This window comes from Branchiostoma lanceolatum, chromosome 2 (genome assembly GCF_035083965.1).
Source record: "Branchiostoma lanceolatum isolate klBraLanc5 chromosome 2, klBraLanc5.hap2, whole genome shotgun sequence".
NCBI classification, from domain to species: Eukaryota; Metazoa; Chordata; class Leptocardii; order Amphioxiformes; family Branchiostomatidae; genus Branchiostoma; species Branchiostoma lanceolatum.
In genome coordinates, this window is record NC_089723.1 from 1,737,109 (window position 1) to 1,751,166 (window position 14,058).

Here is a 14,058-nt window from a genome sequence, read left to right on the forward strand (position 1 = left end):
GCAAAGCTGGCAGCAACATATTTCATCTAAAACGTTGTCTTACCATCTACCACTCAAATGCATGTCAAATTCCAAAGGCAGTTCCATACATCATGTGTGATACTGAAAGATTCCTCTTTTTCTCCCCAAGGAGCAACTAAATCATGATATATGGCAAGGATACTGTCTCCAGATACTACAGAGACGAGTGTTATGCAATAATACCCTGATGTTCAGAGAAGATAACAGTATTCGTTGCTATCAATCATAATTTCATTCCCACTTGCGAATCAGTCCATATCAATGTGACAACTGCTTTCTAACAAAATCAATATTCCTTTCAAGATAAACTTTCTCCAAAGTGAAGTTTTATGCATGATTTCTTGAGGGTGTTTCATCTGATCTCCTTTCTCTGGAGAAAAGTTACACATGCGATCAATAACAATCTCATTCCCATGTCCAAGGTAAAAGGTAAAGGTAGTCAAGGCTGTAGGGGCAGTGGGTTGTTATCCTGTGTGTGGGCACGGTATTGGGAGGCAGAGCCCATCCCTCTCCTCCCATCACCTTTTACCTTCCTAACTGAAGTGAGGTACCAATTTTTATACCGGGGTGGGGTGAGGAAAGTGCCATTCCTAAGAGAATAACATTGATGGCATGTCGGGGGATTGAAACCATATTCTTAGAAATCAATATCCTTTCTAGACAATACTGTCTCCAAAGTTGTCTTGCGGGTGTTTCAGTCTGATTTCCTTTTTCTGGAGAAAAATTTACACATCAATAACAATATTTCTACCATGTCCAACCTGTGATAGAACCAACCAATCAATGCTATACAGTATATCTTTCAGGACATGAATACTTCTTTCAAATAAGAAAGTAAAGTTTCGACCAATGTGTCTTTCAAGTGTTAATTTGCTTGATATTCTTTCTTTTGCAACTTATCACTTTCAAAAGAGCTTGTCTGATGATGATGATGATGATCCACTGTATTCTGCAGCTCAGGTAGTTGTAGAAACAACCTCTGTCTGCATTCAGTCTTTCTTCATTTCTTTCCACTGTGTCTTTTTTCCTGCAAGCTGCCGTAGCTCTCTGAGTTTCTTTGCAGTTTTAAGCTTGTCTCCATGTCCCAAATGTTTTTCCGGCTAACAAATCAGTGTTGAAAGACTAAGTGACCTTCTGGGCCAGCCCTGACAGCTAGTTAGATCCCCACACATCCACAACACTCACAGAGAAAAGTACAAGAGACATATCTGGGTTTCACACTGAAGCTTCCATTAAACCTTCCACAACTCACACATCAATGAGCAGTGTATCTACACTAAAGCTGTTAATATTTCATGCTGTGGAGTCCCTCAGGATACATGGAGGTCTTTAGTTGGACATGTGAAGGACACAGTGTTAATCCCTCTGGCTTTCTGAACATTTGCTAGGTCATATGTCAACGTCTTCACCCAAGCACAGTCAGACAGCTGGGAAATCCAAATTAAGCAACCTTCTTATGCAGTGAACTGACCCTTTAAGTCAATTCTTCACAGTGCTAAAAGACTGACACTTGACAATGACACTCTTTTCTATCCCCTTCCATTTCCCTATATGTTGTGTTTGGGTCTGAAAGCTGTGGAAGACTTAGAGAAAAGCCATCAAGTTTTTGCTCAGTCGGAGAACAGCTTCATTCTTCATAATCATAGTATTCTATACCACCTATGATGAGATTTCCTGCTAGTGTTTTAATTGCATATTCTTTTGATGAAGAGTCTTCTTTTCATCCAAAATGAACATATATTAAATATAAGAATTACCTAATAGGGATTCTCGGGTTAAGGATGTGTATAATGTATTCATTTTTCTCTTTATATAATATAATTTGGTGTATAAAGGCAAGTAATTGTATGAACAAGTGGTACAGTAACAGTGACAACTATACTTCGGAATGCCTGATATTGAATAATGACGTACTTAACCTAACCTTTCCCCAGACGGCAATTAGACGATTGGTTTGCGCGAGAGTCGAGTGCATGGTTAACCTGTTCAATATCTCCTTGTTCACGCAATAATAAAGCAGCTTCCTCTAGGGACAAATTTATCTGATTTGATGTACTTCACGTGCAAAGACCTCGTTACATGAGCCAAAGGAGCAGCACTCAACTTTGTACCTCGTCAACAAAACAGCGATGAAGTACTCAAGCATGACAGAATTAGGTTAAGGCCCCCTCACTGACGTGTCACTGACGAATGTTACTAGATACTGTAAATGCAGAAACGTTTGCGGTGGATTTATGTTCGCGGTTTTCGCTGTGAACTTTCAGCGCAAACTTAAACCCACCGCAAAACCTTTTGCCCATCTATGACTGTAGCACTACTATTGTTTCAAACGTGAACTTTAAACCACCGCGAACACTCCATTTTCTCCCTACCGCGAAAGAAAAACCATTTATTGCAACTTAAATGCATTTACTGTAGTCAGTGCTACCTAAAATGTCTGACTGTTTCCAACATTTATCCAGTTGCTTGAGTAACTGTTTAATTGCACAAGCAGATTTTCTGTATAAAATCAGGGGGCTTGCATGTACATGTAGCTGGTTAGGATGCTAAAGGTGGAGGCTCTTCAGAGACGCACTAAAGAAACACACGAGTAAACAAACAAACAAACAAACAAGGATACAGATTCACTTGAAAGTTCATCTGTGCTGGTAGAAGTCATTCTGAATGACACTCAAGACCCGCTTCAATGAACACAAACGTCCGAGCTCAACCACTTCTGAAGTGTCTCAACACATACACATTGAGTCACCTGGACAATCGGTTTCACTGGACAAAGTTAAGATCTTGGACACAGAATCAGACTTTTTTGCAAGAGGGATTAAGGATCCATCTACATCGGACTTTACAACCATCCCTCAACAGAGACGGGGGGCGTCATAGACTTTCTGCAACATATAATCCACTGCTGACCGAGTCACGTGTCTCATCTGCATAACGTGACGACACAGAAGCAGTGGATTGCTCACTCCTTGACAAAGACTGTAGCTGATCAGTCGAAAATTTGGGTAAGTCCAATTTTTTGTGTTGGCAGTTTAAACTCCATTCAGAAGGATACAGATGTCCCCCTTCCTGCCGCTGGAGATGAGCAGCTGCTGCTGGGGTGCGTACACGATGGCTGGACTCCCACTCTCGTGACACGTGAACCCTGCGGATAAACAAACAACAAAGGATATTTGGAGTTTCTTTTAACACAAACCAGGTAATCTCTGTCCTTTTGGTGTCTGTGACACGTGAACCCCGTGGAAACAACAAGGAACAAATGACATCACAACGGAATGTAACCGCCATTAACATTAATCCGCGGGGTTACATAAATCCGCCACAACAGTTGGTTTGAGAGATCTCTAGTGCAGCACCCCCCAGGTATGCACAGTTTAGATATACAGGAGTGCGTTATATTGGAGGACGTTGGGTTGGAGATCTTTTTTTGACATTAGCTTTTATTTTATTCGCAGGCTCGCATCAGTTTTGGCGTTCCCAGAGGATGTCATCCGTATTATCAAATCAACGTGTTCTTATTCAGGCCTGTAGGTCATCAGCCAGGTCAGTAAGCGACTCTATCTGGTTTTGGGTCAAGCTTTTGAACAATGGTTTTAGGTCGGCTACACAATCATCAAAAGTTATAATTGTCGACCGTGCTTTTGTAGAACAGGGTCAACAATGTAACATTTATCTGCTGGTTTTATACTATATTTGATCAACCTTTCTGACCACGTAAATTTCATGATGAAGAAACTTCTTTTTTTGCCAAACTTTTCTTAATCGCAGGCTCTTATCAGTTTTGGGGTTCCCAGAGGATGTCATCCGTATAATCAAATCAACATGGCCTCATTCTGGCCTGTACAATGTAGGTCATCAGCCAGGTCAGTAAGCGACTCTATCTGGTTTTGGGTCATACTTTTGAACAATGGTTTTAGGTCGCTTCCAGATCAAAAGTTATCGACCGCACTTTGGTACAAAGGAGGTCAAGAGTTGAATTGCCGTCCTACTGTCCTCATCAGATGTGACACCACATCAGACTATCTTGAGTGGTAGTTAGAATGATGAGCTACAGACGGGACTGATGTCACAGGTAATGAACACCAGGTGGCTGGAGGCAGATAACCTGTGTCATTCAGACAATGGGTCAAACTAATGGCTTAAAGTGATTTTTTAAAAGTACTGCGCCACAAAGTGTGTATCTTTTCAAATTTTCTTAAAATTTGCAATTGGCAAAAAATAGGCCGAATCACCGCAAAACACTGTGCGATTTCCAATAAAATCATTCTTGTATGATTTTGAGCGGAGAAGAATGTGACACTCTAAACATAGCCATTTTGTTTATAGAGGTTGCATATTTTATCAGTGTGTTGCACGTCAGTGTGACCGTGTGACCGTAAGGGAAAATTGGCGAAAATTCACAAATTTAGTGCCATTTCCTAGTGCAATTTTGCACAGTCAAGTGGGAAACACGCTTATAGTAATGAGCACCGATTGTGACAGTTCTAAGTGATCTCTTGTATAAATGGCGAAGACTAGGGGGGAGGGGGTTAATAACAACGCACCTGCCGAAAAACCAAGTATAATGACAGGGTTGGCCCTTAAAATAGCCATTCGTTAGCTGGGCAACCCTGGCTGTTCATGTACCACCGTGTTCATGCCGAACCAACAAATAAATAGATGACAAGGCCGACCCAAATGAAGGCTTCTATCAATATTGTTCATCAGTTGTGACAGTTCTAACTGGTTCTCTGTATAAATGGTGCGGATAGATCTCATCACACATGACAAAAAACACGACAAGGCTGACAAAATTAAGATTTTTATCAGTATTATCAGCAGTTGTGGCAGTTCTGAGCTATCACCTGAGTAAATGATGAGGATATGGAGCAGTTAACTTTGGTTACTCTGCAAAAACTATTATCTCAACACACCTGCTAAAATCCAACTATAACGACCGGGCTGACCCAAATGAAAGTCTCTATCAGTCTGTATTGTGATGAGCAGGTGTAACACACCAGATTATAGGGATGCGGTGGCAGTTGGTTATATTTCATCAGACGACACAGAAGCCTTGTATCATCTAACTAATGACGATGCCCTATTTAATTGATAATTAAGTTTCATTTTCTATTCATTCTTCTTTGAAGATCAGCTTGATCTAAGAAATTTGAGACTGATGACTAGTTTTAACTTGAAGACTGTAGCAAAAAATTGCCCAAAATTTATCATCCAGTTGATCAGGATGACCTAGAAAAGTCTTGTGGCAATTTCCTGGTGAATATCACTAGTTTTAGGTTCCCGTGGCGCAATCGGTAATGCAATCCCACTGCTTCACCATCTTGATCAAATTCCGTGGATCCTGGGGCCCGAATTCGATCCTAGGGTCGTCTCAGCTCGGACAAGTTGTAAGGGATTGCATGTTATTTCGGATGGTGACGTAAAGCCGGTGGCCCCGTGCATGAGGGAGCTTCAGGCATTAGCCTCAAGCGTCAAACCTCTGCACATAAAAGAACCCAACACACTTATCAAGAAGAGTAGGGGTGACCTGGTGTGCTTGGCCAAAAACGCGAGCCGTAGCGAAGCTGCATTACACTGCCACTAGCTACTTGAAAAATCATTATGCTTCAACTCAATTGAGGATGACTGCTTCACTTACTTTAGGTCACCGTAGTTTCAGTTTCAGCTAGAAGTCTAGTTTGACTTCCTCCTAATGGCACACAAAGTAGGTTCAAGGAATCTCGTCTGACTGAGTCTGAGTGCCCATTAATAACTAGTTATCTCTGGCCTCATTCTCCAAATTGGAGTCGCCTTCCATTTTCATATTGACCTCCTGCTCATATTTAAGTTCACGACATTTGATTTTGTTCAGTTTACTGTCTACTGTTTTTGTACCTTGTATTTGATTTAAATGTATCTAATGTAAGCAGACTCTAGGAAGAATAGAAAAGTGTAAAATTCATGATACATGACTGTAGTTAAACACCAATGTCCAATGGAGATCTGAATAAAACAAACAAACAAACAAACAAACAAAGACAGATCAACAACAACATGCCTCTATTAGAATAAAAGGCTAGCAGCACCTCCGTGTATACCATGTTTTTTTGTGTTCGCCAATAAATATATTCTGACATATCAGGTATGTGTTAACAGCCACTCGAAAGGAGTAATGTATATCAGGTATAACAAGCTCAGGAAACAAGTCAATAACAGCCATGAAAGTGTAGAAATACGAGCATATTACTCTAGAAAATATGAGCAAGATTACTTCATTTTCACATTAGGTCTACAGACAATGTGTTACTTTGACATAACTAGTCTTAACTTAGATCTTGATGTTTAACTCTCATAATACATATCTATGATTTCTTTCATTGGCATTTACATAAATCTAATGCGAAAAGTTAGAAAAGTTGCTTTAAGAGGATTACATCTTTATTGTTACTTTCTGTTTTGCAATATATGATATACTATTTATTATCATATAAAGCTTCTTTTTTATCATTTACAACTGTACAATACTCGATTTGTTTTGATTATACATTTGTGGAGTAAGAAGCAGGGCTGATTAAGTGAGCTTGTAGCAAATCAAAAGTGCTGAATATTTCCTGCTTTATCACATGTACATGACTGTTGTATTTGATATTCCAAACAAAATCATTACTGTTTTACTGTGTCATATATTCTGCCTGCTCTAGATGGTAAATTGCTAACATAACTTTCATGCACTATCCACCAATAATCGAAAATGTGGCAATTAGTTTGTGAAAAATGTGCAAAAATGATTTCAAATTTGTAACCTATGGTTGGATTGAATACAAGATGATTTCATAAGATACTTTATATATGTCACTTCTTCCTGAGTACAAGAGCTATCAACCACCTACAATTTGTAACCATAGCTTGTCCAGAACACAAGATATCAAAACCGGAAGTTCTGCTGCAGTACCATTGCAAGCAGCTAGGGGAGCCCAAAATCTTATCATTTTGAGGTCCAGTCAAGACCTAGCCACATACCAAATATCAAGACAAACCACTGCGGCCTTCTTGAGTTATCAAGTTGACACATAAACACACACAAGAACGCTGCGGAAATTTTAAAACATAACCCTCCATCTTTCATGGACATAACGTCAACTGTGACACAGTCATAATATGTCATGCTCACCATACCGTTTCATTGTCCTGCCTTGGTACTGTACACATTATAGCATCATAATTCTTGCTGCCCTACAAATTTAACTGCCCGAAGAATCTTCAATCACTGCAGATTCATAAACTATCACTGCACCAAACAGATAAAAATTGATGGACTACTGAAATCCAGATTAAAGATACTGCAGGTAGCTATCAACTGGGCATAAATATCGACTATATCGGGTTTAATGACAAGTCATGGCTTAATATGTGAACCAAAACTACAGACTGGTAGTAAAGGGACCTGTAAAGTTACTCATAGTCTTTCGAGCTATACTCTGGGTAAATCAGGTGAAGAAATACACAGTGTGAGTTTCGCAATGCACGTGGTGTTGGCTATAACTTCCCATAACGCGATATTCGAATGCGAGTGTATAACTCCCCGTAGTGTGATGTGTATAACTTTGTATTTCTTCAAATTTGGGTCAACCTATATTCCTGATCTTTCAGACTGCCTGGCAGAGACTAATGTTACTACACTGTGTGATTGGGTGTTGAAAAAGTCTTCAATTCCGATCTATACTCAGCCCTTACTCTTTGATACCTCAGCTTCTGCAGTGGATTATTGAAATAAGATTAATTTACGATGCAAAGAAAAAAGAATTTTTGCAGCCTAGATGTTGTAATCACTCCTGACACAGGTTAGGGCTTAGCAGATTCAAAGTTCAGACAGCAACAAATTTAAGACTTCAAACTTTACTGTGTTATATAAGCCATGGTACATCAGCAAGGGTTTAAAAAGTGGCATGTATGTAAAACATTGCAAAAATGAACACATTCCGTGCCCCTTTTAATGGCTTCAATCATAATAAGGGGACTCATAATTGACACTTATGGCTTTGAGAATTCCAATAACACTTTAGGAAGTCAAATATTCCATAAATCCATGTACATATAATTATATATCTGCACATTTAACTACTGATCTTATGAATTCTCAAAGCCATAAGTGTCAATTATGTGTCCTCTTATAATTGAAGCCATTAAAAGTGGCACGAAAGGTGTGCATTTTTGCAACCCTTTAAAGCCTGCCGGTTTAAATCCAGTCATCACACAACTCAAAGTCAAGTTTTAAGGTTTGCTGCTGCCTAAACTTTGAACTACATGTATTAAAACACACTCCATCTCTCACAGACTGATTACAACAGTACTACAGTTACTATAACTATATTGCTGAAATCAAACGTCTTTTTAGCTTGAATTCGTAAACTCATCTTTGACATTATCTCAATCATTTCATCAGTTCGTCACAGTCATCCAGCAATTGTTTTTCATTTCTGTGAATTAATAATTTCTGAGAAAAGTTTTATGATTATCACTTAAAGTATAAATGATGTGATCATAATAACATTGATATCACAGTATCAAATATAAGCCCTCTTGCATTTAAGTCCTCCCACTCATGAAGCTTTCAAACAAATTAATACTCAAGTTATCTAAATGAACCAAAATTACAAAGTCAGATTCTCAAGATCGCGAAAGCTGAAAGATCAGAACTGAGTTGCCCCAATATTAAAAGCGTCATAGATCCCTTCCCCTTTTTGAGCTACATAATTAAGTTTTTTTGTTAAATAGCTTTCTGCCATTACGGCAACAGCACAGTTGATACTTATTGCTGAGATGTGACAACAAGTATGCAACCAATGCCTTTTACCACAATCATTTCATTACCACCCGTTGCTAATCATACACATTGAAAAGTAAATATGCCTCCACCATAAACCCCAAGACTGTAATTTTCTAAGAAACAATTACTGGCAAAAAGAATGACAAATAATTATTGGAAAGAGTAAGTTGCAATCAAGAGATACAAATTGAAAGTAACTATACTATCTCGAACTTTAGATTAAAGTGGCCAATTTTATGTAATTTTGAACTCACGCTGTATTGTATAATAGTTCACCATTATGTAAAAATGTGCTGAAGACTTTCAGTTCCAAGGACTCTCAAAAAGAAACACTCGTCAACAGATGCTTTCTGTATGAAAAATAACGAATCCCAAAGTCAAGGTGACCTTGAGAGACTGACCTTGAACCAGGCAGCTCCTCTGCGGCATCAAGGTGTCCCACAGGCAGACATTTCTGGGGGAAGGTCAACACAAGGTCAAATAGGTGCTTCTTTGTATTTATCAAGGTCAAATAGGCCAAATATTCCATACACAAAATTAAAACATCAAAATGACAAAAAATCAAATTAATGCATGAACATGAAAAGTTAGATGTAACATTGCTTGTAGCATCAATATCAAAGCCCTAACATGTGTTTGCTTGTTAGTATTTAGCACTTTCCAATAGCCGAAATTCCTTTGAATGTAGTACTTGACCGTATAAATGTTTATTTTTAGTATCTTGTGATCAACTCACACTACCAATTGGATTTTGATTCAAAAAGACGTTTTGAGGGTCCTAACCCCATTTTACCTGGACCCCAGGAGTCAAAAGGGGTTAAAAGAAGAGACCTTTAACCCCTTTTCACCCCCAAATGTCTGTTTAACCCTAAATTCGAATCAAACTATGCCTGCCTGCCTTAGCCCAGGACCTCAACTCCTCCCCTCCCCCTACTTTGCCCCTGTTGGGCTACCCTGGGTTCCAGACTGTTATCGGGCCTTTTAGCTGGTTCCCTTTAGCCGGTACCTTGTAGTCAGTTCCTTTGGCGGCACAGGGACCCCAGCCCGCAGATGCACACCGGGGGATTTCTAGCCGGGCTACAACTCCCCGGAGCGTTGATTAAGACCGGGCGGGCAGACTGTTCTTTGGCCACCGTAGGAAATCGCTAGCGACCCGGTACTAGTCTGGCGCCCAGGGTACTGTTGGGCCTATTTGGGAGTACATGTACTTCATGATGACCATGATGATATGCTGCCTGTTCCACCTACCTGTGGTCTGAAGAATGCCCTGCAGTAGACAGGAAGCTGGAAGAGTTGATGTAGACAAAGTCGCTGGTCTGTTTGTTATGGCACTGCCGAGTCTAGGGGGAGAGCAAACATGGGTGGATTCATTACCTCCGTTTGTCACGTCATAGCAGCATGCAAACTCCAGTGGACCAAGAGACTAGGAGTTTGAGTTTCAGTTGTTGTCGCTCACCCGAATGGAAAGTGTCGCAGTCCTTATAAGACGGGACGTAAAGTTTTGGTCCACTGTTCATTGTACTTGTCGAAAACAGCTAATCAAATTTCACCAGTATACATGTAAAGAATGAACCTGTCAATACTGTACATAGTTTCAGTCTCTGTCACAGCCAGTGGAAGATTAGGTCTGCTAGTGAGCTAGACTGGTTTAAGATCACTTTAACTTTGATCACGGAGGTACTGTTTTTTATCTGTTTGTCTTGGTGTACATGTATGTTACAGTTTGTTCTTACTGACCAAGGTCAAAATTTCTGCATCAGTAAAACTTGCATGTTATTAATGTGAAGCATTTTTTTTTAAATTTCATCTGAGAATAATTAATGTTATCCTGATCACTTGTATTGATATATACATGATATAATCCAGTGAGTAAGCTGTGACTTACCATAAAGGGCTTGTTAGCGGCAGAAGAGCTCACCGCCAGCTGCCACAACGACAGGTACCCTTCGCTGTCACACACACCAAACTGCAATTGTTAAAATCAATTTGTATTAACTTAAATTTGTGTAACTATAGTAACGTCGAAGAAGACCACATGCCTTTCATGTGTCAATAAAGTTTTCATTTTATCTATTCATGATACAAATTAGTTATTCAAGCAACTGGATAACTTTAAATTTGTAAAAGGTCAAACATTCGGTATAAAGTATCTCATATATATGTTAACTAGAAGTCTAACCTTCATACTATTAGACTTATCCTATTCATGAATGGAATTACAAGAATCACTAACAAACTTTAAGACACAATTGCTAAAATCTGAGCATAAATGACTTTGCTGAACTTGACCTGGTGCTCATGCCCTTGACCTGACCTCTACCATGACCTATGACCTACCTTGTTGCCCTGCAGGTTGAACCTGACCCTGTTGACCCTAGGGTAGCCGGCTGTCCTGTGTATGGAGATCTGCTGGGCATGTCCCCACTCCCACATCCTAACACTGCCATCCTGACAACCTGTCAAGTCTGCAAACACAACAAAACACAAATAATTGAACTTCTGCTGCAGTACCAAGGTCACATACCAGGGGCCCAAAATCAACCTTGAATTTCGGCTTCACAACACCCGCCCACATGCCAAATATTATTGTAATCCATCAAGAGGCTCTTGAGTTATGCTGACTAGAGTAGTGCGGAAACACAAACAGACAGACAGACACACCCAAAATCATATCTCCATTTTTCATGGAGATAGCAAGACGTCAGTAGTGTGCGAAGTCCAGTTGTTAGCGATCTTGCCCCTGGAACTAGAAGCTGCGAGTTTGATCCCGGCTGTGTCGCTCATCCGACATGCACGCTACCGGAAAGGGTCACAGTACGAGGCAAAGCTGTGGTCCAATATTCATTGTGCTTGTCAAAAAGACCTCGGGTAATTTCCCCGGTACAATGAACCTGCAAATACTGTACAAGACGAGTGGAAGATTCCACTGGTATGTCCTGTGCTGTCAGCAGGGCTAGCCCTTTGTAATAGCAACAGGATAGTTGAACAGCCCTGGCTGTGCATGCTAAACAATCAAACAAATAAATAAACAAGCCATTAGGGGGCCCAAAATCTAATAGTTTTCAGGTCTCACCAAGACCTGCCAACATACCAAATATCAAGACAATCCATCCAGGCGTTCTTAAGTTATTATGGTCTTCTACATACACGCACACAAACGCTACCCAAAACATAACCTTCTTAGCGAAGGTAATGATAGATAAACTCACAGTATGGTAATGTGGGATGTGACGCCATTCTCCGTACTCCCGACACACTTCTCTTCAGCATCTGTAGGGAGACAGACAAACCTCAGTCAAAGACGAGAAAACGTTCTGGACCCAAAATCACCAACACTCAAAGATAGACCATTTTTCTGGTAGGTCCTGAACTGGTAAGAATGATTCAGAATCCGATTTAAACACAATCAAAGCCTCAATTTGACTAATATAGGACACAAGAATGGAAGCAATAATTACAGTAGATTGATCAGAAATTAGCTTACAAACTCAGCCAGCTTGGCCATACAAGAACATGCAAGCTATCAGAAAACAGCGCAATTCAGCCCAAAAAGAGGCATTAATAATCGCTGGTCTCCCACAGGTCTGCACAAGAGGCTAACCCAACACTGGTAAAGACATGGTACACTGACCTCGATGCCAGAGGCTAATGTATACATAGAAAAACAGTTTCTGTGCATGTATCCCCCCACAGCACTCACCACGTTCCCACCCCTCCAGTCTGCACCCCCCTACTCATCATGTTGCCCCCTTACTCACGACGTTACCCCATACTAGTCTGCACCCCTACATACCCCCCTACTCACCACGTTACCCCCCCTGCCAGTCTGCACCCCCCTACATACCCCCTTAGTCACCACGTTCCCCCCTACCAGTCTGCACCCCCCTCCTCACGACGTTGCCCCCCCTGCCAGTCTGCACCCCCTACATACCCCCCCTACTCACCACGTTGCCCCCCCCCCCCCCCCCCCCCCCGCCAGTCTGCACCCCCCGTAGCCCAGACTGTGGAGCATGGCTGGCCCGGTGCCGTGTGGGTTTGGAGAGGCTGGGGCCGACACGCTGCCTTTTCTCTGCACCCCCCCACCCCTACATATCCCCCCTTACTCACCACGTTGCCCCCCCTGCCAGTCTGCACCCCCCCGTAGCCCAGACTGTGGAGCATGGCTGGCCCGGTGCCGTGTGGGTTTGGAGAGGCTGGGGCCGACACGCTGCCTTTTCTCTGCACCCCCCCACCCCTACATATCCCCCCTACTCACCAAGTTGCCCCCCCTGCCAGTCTGCACCCCCCGTAGCCCAGACTGTGGAGCATGGCTGGCCCGGTGCCGTGTGGGTTCGGAGAGGCTGGGGCAGACACGCTGCCTTTTCTCTGCACCCCCCGACCCATACATATCCCCCCTTACTCACCACGTTGCCCCCCCTGCCAGTCTGCACCCCCCCATAGCCCAGACTGTGGAGCATGGCTGGCCCGGTGCCGTGTGGGTTCGGAGAGGCCGGGGCCGACACGCTGCCTTTTCTCTCCACTCCTGTGTGGACAAACAAGAACTCTCCCATCTCGCTGTTTCCTGGTGCACTGTGTGGACACAAAAATCAACTTTTATACGTAGCTTAAAGGTAGTACCATAGCCTTTTTGAGGTTGTAGGGGCAGTGGGTTATTATCCACTGAGTCTAGGGCACGGTATTGGAAGGCGGAGCTCTACCCTCTTGTTCCATCGCCTTTCACCTCCCCAACCAAAGTCAGATACCCATTTTTACACCTGGGTAGAATGAGAAAAGTCTTGTTAAGTGCCTTTCCCAAGGGCACCACGTCGGTTGTGTGTCAGTGGCATGGCTGCATACAATAGGTCAGCCCAAAATGTATGAAGTACAAAACATGAAGTTAGTAGTAATGGACACACACACACACACACACACACACAAACACACACACACACACACACACACACACACACACACACACACACAAACACACACTCTCACTATCCAGTTTATCATCATATGGAATTTTCTGTGTTGTGAGAAGTTTCATGATGTTAGTGATAATGATGATAATGTTTGTACATCAGAGTTGAAAGACCTTCTTCAGTCCCCCGTGTGAGTCTGGATATGGCTGGTAAGGTTAATAGATCATTTGTTATTAGCCAAAGAGTAGAGAGAGGTAGCTACTGTAATATATTAGTCCTGAGGAAGTATACTTAGGCAGAAGGGCTCCCAAAAGGATTCACTCTTTTGCA

The 14,058-nt window shown here is 41.7% G+C and overlaps 1 protein-coding gene across 1 annotated transcript in view; it reads right to left on the minus strand.

Moving 5' to 3' along the window:
* LOC136426459 (dmX-like protein 2) overlaps window positions 1-14,058 on the minus strand; it is a 112,204-nt gene that overhangs the window by 18,774 nt on the left and 79,372 nt on the right. The window contains exons 47-54 of the mRNA XM_066415123.1: window positions 13,227-13,396; window positions 12,935-13,074; window positions 12,037-12,097; window positions 11,165-11,292; window positions 10,713-10,793; window positions 10,076-10,167; window positions 9,229-9,281; window positions 3,077-3,166 (exon numbers count right to left, since the gene is read on the minus strand). Of these exons, the coding sequence (XP_066271220.1) occupies window positions 3,077-3,166; window positions 9,229-9,281; window positions 10,076-10,167; window positions 10,713-10,793; window positions 11,165-11,292; window positions 12,037-12,097; window positions 12,935-13,074; window positions 13,227-13,396 (815 nt within the window). The remainder of the gene's footprint in view (window positions 1-3,076; window positions 3,167-9,228; window positions 9,282-10,075; window positions 10,168-10,712; window positions 10,794-11,164; window positions 11,293-12,036; window positions 12,098-12,934; window positions 13,075-13,226; window positions 13,397-14,058) is intronic.